The sequence below is a fragment of the Micromys minutus genome, assembly GCF_963924665.1.
Source record: "Micromys minutus genome assembly, chromosome: 25".
Lineage (NCBI taxonomy): Eukaryota > Metazoa > Chordata > Mammalia > Rodentia > Muridae > Micromys > Micromys minutus.
In genome coordinates this window covers 40,801,494-40,814,551 of record NC_137960.1, presented here as the reverse complement: position 1 = coordinate 40,814,551, position 13,058 = coordinate 40,801,494, and the positions used below count along the sequence as shown (strand labels likewise).

Genomic DNA, 13,058 nt, shown 5'->3' with positions numbered 1-13,058 from the left:
AAGACTCTCACTTTCTTGAAGAAAAGATCAAGGTGACATCTCTCCAGATGTGCAGAATGAGCCTTGCTCTTGGTCTCTGCTTATATGCTGTCCATTGGGCGCCATGGGGTTCTGGGACTGTGTCTGATTATCTTAAATGAGTGCTCACGGGGATCTGGTGGTCAGATGCAGCCTTAGGTATAGTTGGGATCCAGACTAAGCTATTTTTACATGTCTAATGACATTTTTGACTGTGCTCATTACAACGTTCTAGAAGACTCTGGAAATTCCAGAACATGTCAAAACATTTTAGCAGTTATATGTGGAGACTGATCTCTAGAAGTTGCTGATAACCTGCTATGGCTCCACTTGGCAAGGCTTCCTCAAGAGTAGCAACTATGCATTTATCAAACAATGCATCTTCACCAAGTGTTAGCCATTTTCTCCTCGGGTGTCAGAAGGGAGTTGCCTCCATTAACTGGAGAGGGCTCTAACACAGAGGCATTTGGGAACTTCCTTAGAGGTGTTGGCTGTGGGCTGTAACAAATCAGAGTATTTCTAGAGTTCTCTATTACAGAATGCCTTGTATTCTTCATTTCAACTACTTCAGAGTCCATTCCGGTCCACTTTTCTGCATGTTTCCATTTATGTAGCTCAGAGCTGAAGAGCAGACTTTCTGGTCCTCACTCTTCCTTTTTCCTTTGCGCTGGCGCTCCAGGGGTAAGGTGGCTAATTTATACATCACAGGAAATAAGACAGCCGTGAATATGGCTGAGCCCAGACCCGTGTACAGAACTACTGGCAGATCTGGGTACTGTCCCTGAAGAATTCCAATCACTGCAGGAATGGCCATTTCTCCCAGGGCAGCACCAATTACGAAGAACGCTGTGGATTTCCCAGTTAAGGTGGTGTACTGCTCAATCCAGGAGATGCCGCTGGGAAATGTGGCTGCCATTGAGGCTCCATACACAGAAGTTGCAATCCAGACACAAAGAGGGGTCTTGTTAAAAAGCACCAGAAAGAAACATGAGGTTAGATTGCCAATGTTGCTGAGCACAATCATGGTTCCAGGTTGTAAGAGTGTTGCAAAGAAGATGGCCAGGCCCCTGCAGGCTGCAAAGGTCCCCCAGAAGATGGAATTCAAGCCAGCTGCCTCGCTCTCTTCCATGCCAACATGGGTGGTGGCGAAAGAGAATACGAAAGAGCCATAGGTCACCTCGGCCCCCACATAGAAGAAGAAGAAGAGGAAGAGGAGGCACAGCAGGGCCCTGTGATATTTAGCCCTCCGAGCTCCCTGAGCAGATGCTGAGGATTTTTTCTGCTTTGAGCTTTTCTTACAAAACAGACCAAACAGGAAGACAGAAACTACTAAGATATAGATGCTGATGGAGGCATATGTCCACAGCAGATTCCTGTCATCAGGTACTGCGAACACAGAGTCTTCGTTGGCTTTGGAGGATCGGTTCAGCATTACAGCGATAAAGTCGGACTCGGTGTGGTTCTGAGCAGATGCTGTGGTACCCCAGGCCAGTTTAGCCAGCAGGGGAGCCAGAAAGGCACCCAAGGCGAAACTGAAGTGCAAGGCCTGCATATGTGGGGCTCCTTTGTCCCCCCAAAGATCCAAGATGAGGACGTTTCCACCTACAAGTTAAAGAAATAATCTGACAGTCACTTAGTAGGAGCATTTTATTAGTGTCTATGTTAAGTAGTAGGAGTTTTATGGCATTCTCAGTTTATACCAGAACCAATGTGTAATTAAGGATCTGTAACCACCATCACCAGAGGCCTGTGTTATATCTTATCTTCATATATGGGATTTACACGTTGGTAAACCATCACTTAAGCCAGATACATTAGAAACTATTTATTATGGTGGTAATCTCACTGGGTAGTAGTATTAACTGTGGTTTGAATGAGAGTGGTCTCAATATGTAATATATTTACACGCTTAATCCCCAGTTGGTGGAACTGTTTGTGAAGAATGAGGAGGGATTTACGAAGGAGGTGTGTCATGTCACTGGGGCTTTGAGGTTTCAAAAGCCAACACTAAGCCCCGGCCCAGGCCCTCTCAGGCTCTCTCTGTGTCTCCCTCTCCCCTCCTCTTCTCCCCATCTGCTTCTCCCCTCTCCCCCACCCTTCTCTCTCGGCATTAGAATGTAAAGCTCTCAGCTACTGTCCCAGTACCTGGGAACCATGCTCTCTCCCATGATGCTTATGGACTAATACTCTGGAACTCTAAGCAAACTCCCTATTAAATGATTTTGTCTGTAAGTTGCCTTAGTATCTCTTCACAGCAATAGAACACCAAAATGCTGATGAATTTATCTGTAATTCTTGAGAGCGCCCTCATATATGCTCTCCTGGCCATGAACCTGCTATGTTGCAGAAGATCCTGGATCTTTGATACCTCCATCCACCTCACGGAAGCACCGAGAGTACAAGAATGTGCTGCTTAGTTTATGCAGTGACTAGGACTGAGCCCAGTGTTTTGTAGACAGATACACTGCCCATCTGAATCATTTCTCCAGGTCTATGCATAAATATATGTAGAATACTGGGCAAAATGCTATCTAATGGTGGGGAAACTACCAAAGCTTCAGTACTTTCAATTGGGTGCTAATCCCAATTGAAGAAATTATTTACTTAGGTCTAAAATAGAAACTGAACACCTAGATACCAGCCAGATTGCCCTGGAAATCTGTGACACTTGATGCAGGAAACAAAAACGATCTTCAGAACCGTGCACTGCAGTTTCAACACCCACAACGTGAAAAGCCAGGAGCATCGAGTATTTGACTATCTTCAAAAACTCAGATATTTTGAGACAAGCACGTTTCATGTGCAGTTTTACATTCAAATGAATCTAGAAATATAAGCCATTTCTATGATCTATCAAATATCCTTTCTCCCCACAGAGCAAGAAAGGTGGGTACAGAAAGCTGGGGTTGGGGATGAATAAAGATCTACATGTAATTTCGGAGGTCTTCAATGATAGGACGAAGCATGAAAAAAAAAAAAAAAAACCAAGAAGAAAGGCAGGAATGTAGTGCTCACGCGGGTTCTCCGAGCCCAGAATCTGGGGCGCACTGTAGGCTGAAAAGCTGCTTCTGCATGCAGCCATTTAATAACCCTGCCCTTGCAAGGCGGTGTAACTGAGAATGCCGTCCATGGTCTCCATGGTCCCTCCGTCGGTGACCCGTTCACACTGGTTAAGAAGCGTCCTGGAGGACATGTACTACTGGAGTCAATCAGGCTTTGAGAGTGTAAGAGCCTCCAGCCATTCCCAGTTGTTTTCTCTGCTCTGTGTTTGTAGTTCAATGTGAACCCTCACTTTCCTGCTCCTGCCTTTACTCCCTCACCATGGCCTCCACACCTCTGGAACCGTAGGTCCAAACAAACCCTTTCTCCTCTAAGTTGCTTTCTTCAGTGTTCTATCACACCAATTACAAAGTAACTAATACACCTTGCTTAGCCTATCAAGTCGCTATTTTCTCTTATACTAAAGTGGCTAAACTCTATCCCTAAAGGAAAGCCTGCCCATTTACATTACAATTTCCCACAGAAAGGGAGTCCTTCCATGTTTAGGTAACCCAGCAGTCTCTCAGAAAGCAAAATCCTCCAAATGCACTTCATAGTTAGGTGTTCGACAATTCGTGCCCTAATTGGCAGTAAGAAATGGTGTTGAGGTACAGTTTTGAGGTGGTGAAGTGCTGAGGTGTGATTCTGAGGTGCTGAGAGATGCCGAGGTGGGAGTCCATGCTGTTTTCACAGCAAGACAAGTGGCACTCTAATTTCATATACTTTACCTTTCCTCATAGTACAGTCCCTGATACTGGAGACGACGCTGAAGTGCTCACTAACCTGTATCCACAACACCAATGGAAGCACCAAACACAGACATCATGATAATCAGTAGAAACGCCTTCTTGCACAAAGGAATGAGATAAAACCCAACTGCGGTAGCCAACATCGACACACCTGAGGAAAAAGAATAAAGCCAGCTAGAAAACAAGTGTTCATGAAGGTCTGAAGTCAAAGGGACATCAGAAGAAATTCTCAAAATAAAAACTAACACTGAATTAAATCTGGTTGGCTTTGGGCTGGGCAGAGTGGTGCACACCTTTTATCACAGCACTTGGGAGACAGAGCTTTGTAAGTTGAGGCCAACATGGTCTACACAGAGTTTCAGGCCAGCAGGGCTACATGGTGAGAGCTTGCCTTAAAAACAAAAACAAAAAAAGGTAAAACCAAATTACAAAAACAAAAAAATTTGAGCTAGATGTAGTGGTTTAATCTAAAGCTTTTATAATATTTGTGGCCCATAAAAATGTAAATGACTTGAATTCAATTCTTCATGATCAACTCATGATGCTCATGATCAACTTAGAAATTGTAACAAAAGATAAATTTTATAGTGTTTGAGATGGTCCAAAAAAGTATTAACTCAAAGAAAAAATTTATAAGGTAACAATGTAAAAATGCAAAAGCAAAACTCAATCATTATAACCGATTATAGGAAAACATTACCGAATAAATCCATTGTGAGATAAAAGGAAATGAAGTATGAAAAAATCCACTTTGGAAATAACAATAATTACTTAAGTATCAGCAATAAATTATTAGCCTTGCCTCCAAAGATGTTTTAGTATAGTAATCTAGATTGCCTTTAATCTCGCCAACTTACTGAAAATGGCATACTACCAGCTCTGCCCTCTTTCCCAGGGTCAGGATCCAAGGGGGTCCGTCTGTGCTCAGCTCTGACAAGGGTTCAACATCCTTCCTTACATCCCTTCCCTACCATCTCCTGCCCCTTCATCTCCAAGCCCAAGTCCACAGAGCCTGGCCAGGCTCCAGAAACTCATTCTGATCACCATGGTCCCAGAAGCCACGCCCCACCCCAGATAAGCAGAGTCATGGTCAGCCAGTGCATGTGCCTGGGGTGGAGCCTCAATCACAGTAAAGGTCAGTCAGCGTTGCTCAGGGTTGTCAGCACTCACACCCAAGATAGAGCTAATCAAGGTTCGAGAGGGTTCAGAATCGATCCCCTTCGGCAAAGGCTACGGGAGCCCAGCTGCCTGGGAGGATTCACTGGGCTCTTTCCATTGTCGACCTTTCCGCGGTCTATGCTTTTAATATTTAGAGTAAGTTGGAGACTCACTGAAAACGGTGAAAAGCAGTGTTTGCTTACCCAAAAGTAAAAAATGGTTCATATAGTCAAGAAGAACTCCACCGATCATGGTGCCACATAAAAACCCAGAGGCTCGGCCCACAAAGATCATGGAAAGGCTGCTGATGTTTTGGTTCACATTTCTTGCCAAATCTTGAAATGTAGGCCCAAGGATAGCAATGCTGATCCCCTGAAATTTAAACAGAGAAGACCTGTGAACTTGCAGCCATTAATGTCTTTGTAAATGGTTGTTTTTTTCCTTTACAGAAAATGGGAGGAGAATTATAGTGTAATGTAGGGGTTTCCTTTATCCAAACAGGAAAAAAATGCAACCCTTTACTATTAGAATCATATGTTCCTGTGAGTTTTCTTCTACTCAACTTTTAAATTTCATTTCTTACCTTTGGTTGCAATTCTTTCTTAGTTTTTGAAGAATACCTTAAAAGAGTTTTCCACATTAATAGTTAAGATATATCAAATTTATTTTCAAAATATTTTCTTTATTTTAAATCTATTCCATTTGCTACTGATATAGGAATTTAGATGTCAAAATTAAATTCTCAAACATCAACTTATGTTGGTTATGTTTTTAAAAAGTAACACGTCTGGCACACATGGATTTCTTTCTCTGAACTACATACACATAATATGCTGGAAATCAATTATTTGAATATTTCTAAGTCTATAGGTTTCTGTAATGAAAGTGCAAAGCCACGAGGCAGCAGTGCAAACTATAAGGCTTTTTAGGAAATAGTTACATGAGCATATACAAAAAGGCTTTATCAATAGTGTTGCCTGTAGCAAGAATGTGTTAGCAAGAACCACGGATTGAAGAGAAAATTCACTGGTACCTTTACGAAAATCGGACTGAGCAGGGAACCCCAAGGGAAGAGTTGGGGGAGGGACTGAAAGACCTGAAGGGGATCGCGACCCCATAGGAAGAACAATATCAACTAACTGGACTCCCCCCCCCCAACTCCAGCCGCAGATGTAGCAGAGGACTGCCTTATCTGGTATCAGCGGAGGGATGCTAGGGCAGTGAGGTGGGAGTGGGTGGATGGGTGGGGGAGCGCCCTCATAGAGGTAGAGGGAGATGGGATGGGGGCTTGCCGAGGGGAAACCAGGAAGGGGGACAGCATTTGAAAACTAAAACGAGAAAAAGAAAAACGTTTCTGAGTCATCTATATTTTAAGAGTAATTGGTTATATGCACTGACTGGTCTGCCCCAAACCAAATGTTCCCCCCTATCTTAACAGCTTGAACGCAGGACTAAGGACTACAGTGTGGACAGGCGCGCAGCAAGCACCAGGTTCAAGGAAAGAAGACTGACTACGGGTTCACAGGACTTGAGACATTGCACACAGCGAAGGCTCCCTAGCACCTGCAGTGCTTCCCATCATAGACCCTCCTGCATCGAAGTGGCCCAGGAAGCAAGCCAGGGATGGGTGATCTGCAGTCCCGAAGACTGAGGTGAAAGCACCACAGATTCAGCCGCAGTCACTAAAATCTCAAAAAACGAACGCGGCTCCACCCATCTGCAAGATGCAGGCTAAAAGACCGGCTCGAGACTCTTACCACCTAACCACCTTGGTGATGAAAGTCATTTTCCTCTCGGGGCCCATTTTTCCGTTTGGAAAATTACCAGTTGTCAAAACTTGGTCAGGCCACCAGGAACAGGTAAGGTGGCGTTTGACGATTTAATAATTTGGAGCTTGCGAGGATGGTTGTGGAGGAGAGCAGGTGAAGGCTCCGGTTCCCCCGCCTGTATCTCCTCCCATCGCACCCAGGTGACAATGAAAGTTTAAAGACACTGGAAAACGCATTAAGGTGATCCGTTTGAGTTGGGTGGGGGAAACCCTCCAAGATTAGAACCGTTTTCTAAGTGGGGAAAAGGAGACCCAGGAAGATGAACGCATTCGGGCTCCCTCTGTGCAGGCTGGGGGAGCAGGTCTGCAGCTGGGGTGGGCTTTTCCCCACGGAGCCTCCAGCCCCACCCTGGGAGGGGCCAGCCTCGGCTCACCAGCCCCACGAACGAGGCGTACAGGACCAGCGTGGTGAGCCAGAGCAGCACGCCCTGGCTTCTGCCGCCGCGCCCGGGCGCCTCCGGCTCACTGCGCGTCGCTGGGACCTCGGCGTCCTGCAGGAGCCGCTGCCCAGTCGTCGGGGCCTCGGCCCCGGGGAGCTCCAGTTCCAGTTCCAGCTTGGCGACTCCGAAAGGCTCTGGACTCCCTCAAGCTCTCTCCGCGACTAAGCCTTGGGCGCAGCCCAGCCCCGCCCCGCCGAGTCTCTCCCCCACGCCGCCTCCCTGACCGCCGGTCCACGCGGTGCTCTGCCCAGCCTGCACCTCTGCTGGGCTCCCAGGGCGCGGGCAGGCGCAAAGGCAGCCACACCGCGGAGCCACAGAAGACGCCACTGCACCCCAACGAAAAGCCCGCTAGACCCGAGAGATGAAGTCTGACCCCAGGGTTTCCTGAGGAAGGGAAGGAGGATTGGCCCTCAAGAACTTGCCAAAGCCCTGCCCTGATGCCTGAGATGTCTGAGTCTTGTGTCTGTCTGACACGCCTCAAACATTCCATGAAACTCACCAGGAGCTTTCCTATGTGCTGATTAATTCTCACTAACCTGCCATCCAGAAACAAATCTAGGTTCAGAGCTGTGGTTTCGGGTATGTGTCTTCCAATTCAGAACATAGTTCTGACAGAGCATGGTGTATATTAGATGGTCCAAGTCTTGCTAGTTGAGATCTTAGCCACAAGATTACTTAGTTTGGCCTTTATTAAACACCCCCCCCCACTCCTGAGCACAGTGCCACTCTCTCCCCTCATCTTTCCACATCCTCAGAGACTCCTTTTTGGTCTCATCATCCTGCTAAAACACCTCCATTCATGTGTGACCCCTAAAAGCCTTTCCAAACCACCCCAACCGGTTACCTAAATCAGTTTTGTTTGTTTGTTTGTTTTACAATTCGAGTAGTGTGCCTTTAAAGCAAAGACATACCACTTCCGTGTTGTTGTTTTGTTTTTTAAGATTTATTTATTTTATGTATGTGAGTACACTGTCGCTGTCTTCAGACACGCCAGAAAAGGACATTGGATCTTGTTACAGATGGTTGTGAGCCACCATGTGGTTACTGGGAATTGAACTCTGGACCTCTGGAAAAGCAGTCAGTGCTCTTCACCGCTAAGCGTTCGCTTTATGGCTTTCCTTCTTGTCCCCGTTTCTCTGCCAAGACTCTCACAAAGGCCATGGTTGAATTCGAAGCCCCAGAACTGAGAATTTCGAGGGGCGTGGCCTCTAAAACAGCAAAGTCATGGCAACTAATACGATTTTAAAACTCAGAGTCATGAGCTCTGTTTGATGGCCCTGTATCTTGAGTCAGACTGAGGGACCACTCGACGTCAGTTCCTATCCCGTACAATAATACGGCGAGAATTTGCCTAGTGTGTACATTCACACACGGTATATATAAAACAGCGAGAATCAGACATGTGAGATAGAGTTTGAGATGTGGTCGTAAGAAGACACGTAAACGATCACTGACTGCGTGACCCGGCCTCTAGGCCAAGCAATATGAAGAGAGGACTGTGGGGACATGTAGAAAAGAGGGACTATTCTACTTGGGAGGATGCCATTGATCTTGGAAGAATAGTGGAAATGCCCACGAGAAAGTGAACTTTTCACATAAGAGGTGTTAGGGGAGTGCACAGAAGAAACCACAGTCTAAGTGTTGGGCGACTGAGCGCACCGTTTACAGTTCCTGCCATTGTAGGTCCTGCGGGCTAGAGAAACTGGAATCAAACTACACAAAACAATGGTGTAAACCTGTGCTTCGCGCAGGCACAAGCAAAGGGACCCAGGGAGCTGCGATTTCTGAGTTTTGGGGGTGTTTAGGAAGGTACCTTTAAAGTAAGTATGGTAGCTGTGTATAAAACACAGTAAGAGGAGATGGGGGGGACACAAGTTAGGACCAAAGATCTTTGTAAAGATGACACACACCATGAGTTTGCACTTCAGCAGTTAACTCCCCCACGACATACTGAGATTAATATGACAATAGAATGTTTTCCAGGAATGTGTCAGCCCTCGTGGTAATTCCTCTCTCTCACCTCAAATTGAGCTCATTCCATCCTGAAGAAACCTTTTCTCACTCCTGTGATACCCATGCAGTCACCTCAGTATACCTCAAGTTCTGCCAACATTACTTCATTAGAAATACTCTACAGGTATTTTTACAAAACAGGCCTTTCCCTGCAAAAAGACTGGATTGAAACAAATTTGGTTTAAAGATATAATTGTTCCCCCTTTCCCCTGCCATGACAGTTTGCATATGCTTGGCCCAGGGAGTGGTCCTATTAGAAGGTGTGGCCTTTTTGGAGGAAGTGTGTCACTCTGGGGCTGGGCTTGGAGACACTCCTCCTAGCTGTCTGAGGATACTCAGTCTTTTCCCAGCTTCCAGATGCAGAACTCTCAGCTCCTCCTGCACCATGCCTGCCTGAATGCTGCCATGTTCCCACCTTGATGATAGTGGACTGAACCTCTGAAACCTGTAAACCAGCTGGACCCATTAAATGTTGTTCTTTATAAGACTTGCATTGGTCATGGTGTCTTTTCATAGCAGCAAAACCCTAACCAAGACCTTCCCCCTGTTTTGCAGTAAAATCCTATTATGCAGCTCTGGCTAACCTCAACTTCTCAACCTTCTATTTCACTTGGACAAGACTGGGGTTCTAGGTACACACCAGCAGGCCCGACTGTAACAGTCTGCTCAGGGACTCTAGGACCAACAGCATTCAATTCTGTAAGGAAATAATTAAAGTGTAAGCCATGCATGGTGGAAAACACTTGTAACCACAGTACTGAGGAAGCTGAAGCCACAGAATCACTTGTTCAAGGTCAGCTGAAGCAACAAAACAAGCCGACAAGAAACCCCAAGACCGGGTGGTCAGAGGAGCTGAGCAGAAGCAGTTGGTTTTATGTGAAGTGCAGGAATCTATAGACTTGTGTTTGAATGTTTGACCCCTGGGTAGAGGCACTATTAGAAGGTGCGGCCCTGGCGGAGTAGCTGTGGCCTTGTTGGGAGAAGTGTGTCACTTCAGGGTCACTTCACTTTTGCACCCAGACCCCGGTTCTTGAATAACAACTCAAAGGCTTACATTTATTTTTAGAAACATGCCTAGGCTGTAAGTTCTGCTGGCTCCCCAGCTAACTCTTAACTTACTGTCCTATTTGTTCTAACCTGGGCTTAGCTACGTGGCTGGTTTCTTCTCAGTTTCATGCATCTGATTTCCTCAGAGTCTGGGTGGTGAAACTCTCACCTCTGACTATCTCCCAGAGTTCTCTCTGCCAGATGTTCCATCTTCTAATCCTGCCTCAGCTCCTTGACCATCCAATTTTTATTGATAGGTGATACTTCCACACAGCACAAAAGAGATTCTCCCTACATCTCCCCCTTTTAGTCCAATAAAAGGCTCTTTCTCTAAAATAAACTACATACAATAAGAACAACTATGAAAACATCAGGCAAAAATTACATCACAATGTCTAGTGTATTTGGTGACTTTGGAGAAAGTACTCTACCATCCTAGCTTGGTGAGTCCAAAGCTCTGTACCTAAATCACATTCTATCATAACCTGCGTTACCAACTTTAAAATATCTTTTTAGTCTTTAAATCACGAAATCCTAAACAACTTGAGCTTACTTGTGAGACTATAAGCATCCAGTCTTCAGCCCCATCAGACCCGAGGACAAACAGTGCCCGAGTAAACAGGAAGTGCAGAGCAAGCAGCTTCCAACACTGTAGAGATGGCCGGGGTGGCTGGATGCCTGGACAGTCTCTGAGTCGTTGGAGCATCATCTTTAATCCGACACACTTCTTGTGAGGCAGGAATACTGAAGGACTTGCCTACCTTGTCCTTGTAAGCTCAACAGTTGACATCCCTGTGTCCCATTTGTCCAGTTTGAACATCATACGCTTAGCCGTTGAAGCAGGGCGATTTCTTGCCCAGTGGCTAGCTTGCCACATAGAAGCAAACTCCATATGGAGATTCATACGGAGGGTCTTCGATGAAACAGACTAGGGACCCTGCCAGGATCAGACATGTCTCACTGCCCAAAAGGCTTTTATTAGTAAAACATTTTTTGATGCAACTCAGTAATTTTTATTGCAACTGGAAGACAATACATCACAGAAACGTTATGATAGGTCTGGGGAAGTGTTATTTACAATAAATGATGAAGTAGTTTGTCTTTGGCAATGTGATTACACATGAAGAATGCAAAAGGTAAAACATTTTAAAATGTCATAATCTGTGGATCTCCAACATTTTTGAAGAACATCCGTCTATCTGCACTGTATCTGAAGAGGCAAACATTCTCCATTTCTAACTATTCACTGTTTGTTTAACCTAGGAAAACTATTTCTGTAATTAACTAAATTAATATCTAACATGACCCTGAGTTTGATTGACTGACTACTAACTTGCATTTCTTAATTATCCTAAATGGTAGCTTCAAAGGACTAAAACTTTATATTGCAATTTTAAATGAGGTTGATAGGTACGATACCTTATACAAGAGTTGAAACAGATTTGCAGTATGTTGCAGCAAAAATAACCTTAAGTTTGTATCAATATACAAAGTCCACACCAATGTAAAAATATTTGGCTTGTCGATGTTCTTTGGTCCAAAAGTAGATTCAATAATGTACAAAAAATAGAATAATTTTATTCTATTATTCCTATATCCCCCCCTTTTGTTTTTCATCCCTTCTCCCTCTTTCCCCCTAACACTGGATAGGAGAGAAAAAAAGGTTGGAGAAAGAAAAAGAAATCCTTGAATCTAACCCCTTATACTTTGTTTCCTCTTTGACCTAGACCATTAGCAACTTGTGGCTAACTCTCCTTGAATGATGACATCTATCACCCACTGAATGACTGAAAACCATCCATCCCATTTTTTGGAATGGGGCATTGTTCTCTTAAAATTGCTTCCTGTTTACTGGGGGTTAATATTCCCTTTTTAGGGGCACTAAGAAAATTGGGATACTGGCCAGTCTTAAGAAAGCCAGTTGTAACATTTATTGTCCAATGTCTGTGTGATATGAAAGTGCAGGGCTTAACTGAAGTCCCTGCTGAACAGTGTGATGTTGCACCTTCTGGTCAGACACATAGATGTTTTTCTGGATGAAGATTTCTGAGGAAGCAGCAATTGGCGCAGTCTGTGAGGCTGAATCACCTGAGCTACCTGTTTTGTCTTCCATGGTGTCTGGTACTCTATCCTGCAAACAGAAATGTCGAAGGGTAATGCACATTTTTTCATTAACACATGTATGGCATACGCAGGGTGCACAGATTCATTGAAGACGATTCTCTGCTCTATGTTCAAGCAGGGAAAAGGTGTCAAATTCCATATTCTTTTGGACGGTATAGGCAAACGGTAATAGACTCTTTTCCCCTGCCATTCGAAAAGATGGAGTGACAAGTCCTGCAGCCTCTGAGCCCAACAAGATTCATTTATTGTTATGCTTAGCTGAAGTCCTGGCTGGAGACGTTTTCACGTCTCAGTCAGTCTCAGGGCTGTCCCCGTGTAGGGACCACTGTTCATGTCACTTGTCTGTCTTGGTTTCTTCCTTGGGAGCAGTCTAGATCTTCAGGAGTTCTCCCCCAGTTATATCCCCACCCCCCTTTAAAATATTTTTGATGGAATCCATTGTTGCACGTATTTTTTTTAAGATTGTATTTATTTTATGTCTGTGAGTACCCTTTAGCTGTCTTCAGACATCAGATCCCATTACAGATGGTTGTGAGCCACCATGTGGTTGCTGGGAATTGAACTCAGGACCTCTGGAAGAACAGTCAGTGCTCTTAACCACTGAGCCATCTCTCCAGCCCAGTTTAATTGTTTTTAAAGATA

General features: G+C 44.9%; 1 protein-coding gene across 1 annotated transcript; it reads right to left on the bottom strand.

Moving 5' to 3' along the window:
• Positions 1 to 401: 401 nt before the first annotated feature.
• Positions 402 to 6,768, bottom strand: LOC308437154 (sodium-dependent glucose transporter 1B-like; the record flags this gene model as incomplete). The annotated part of the gene is given in 6 exon segments (XM_080938207.1): positions 402 to 652; positions 655 to 1,620; positions 3,841 to 3,957; positions 5,168 to 5,336; positions 5,548 to 5,584; positions 6,722 to 6,768. Coding segments are annotated over 6 exon segments (1,587 nt in total).
• Positions 6,769 to 13,058: the final 6,290 nt, after the last annotated feature.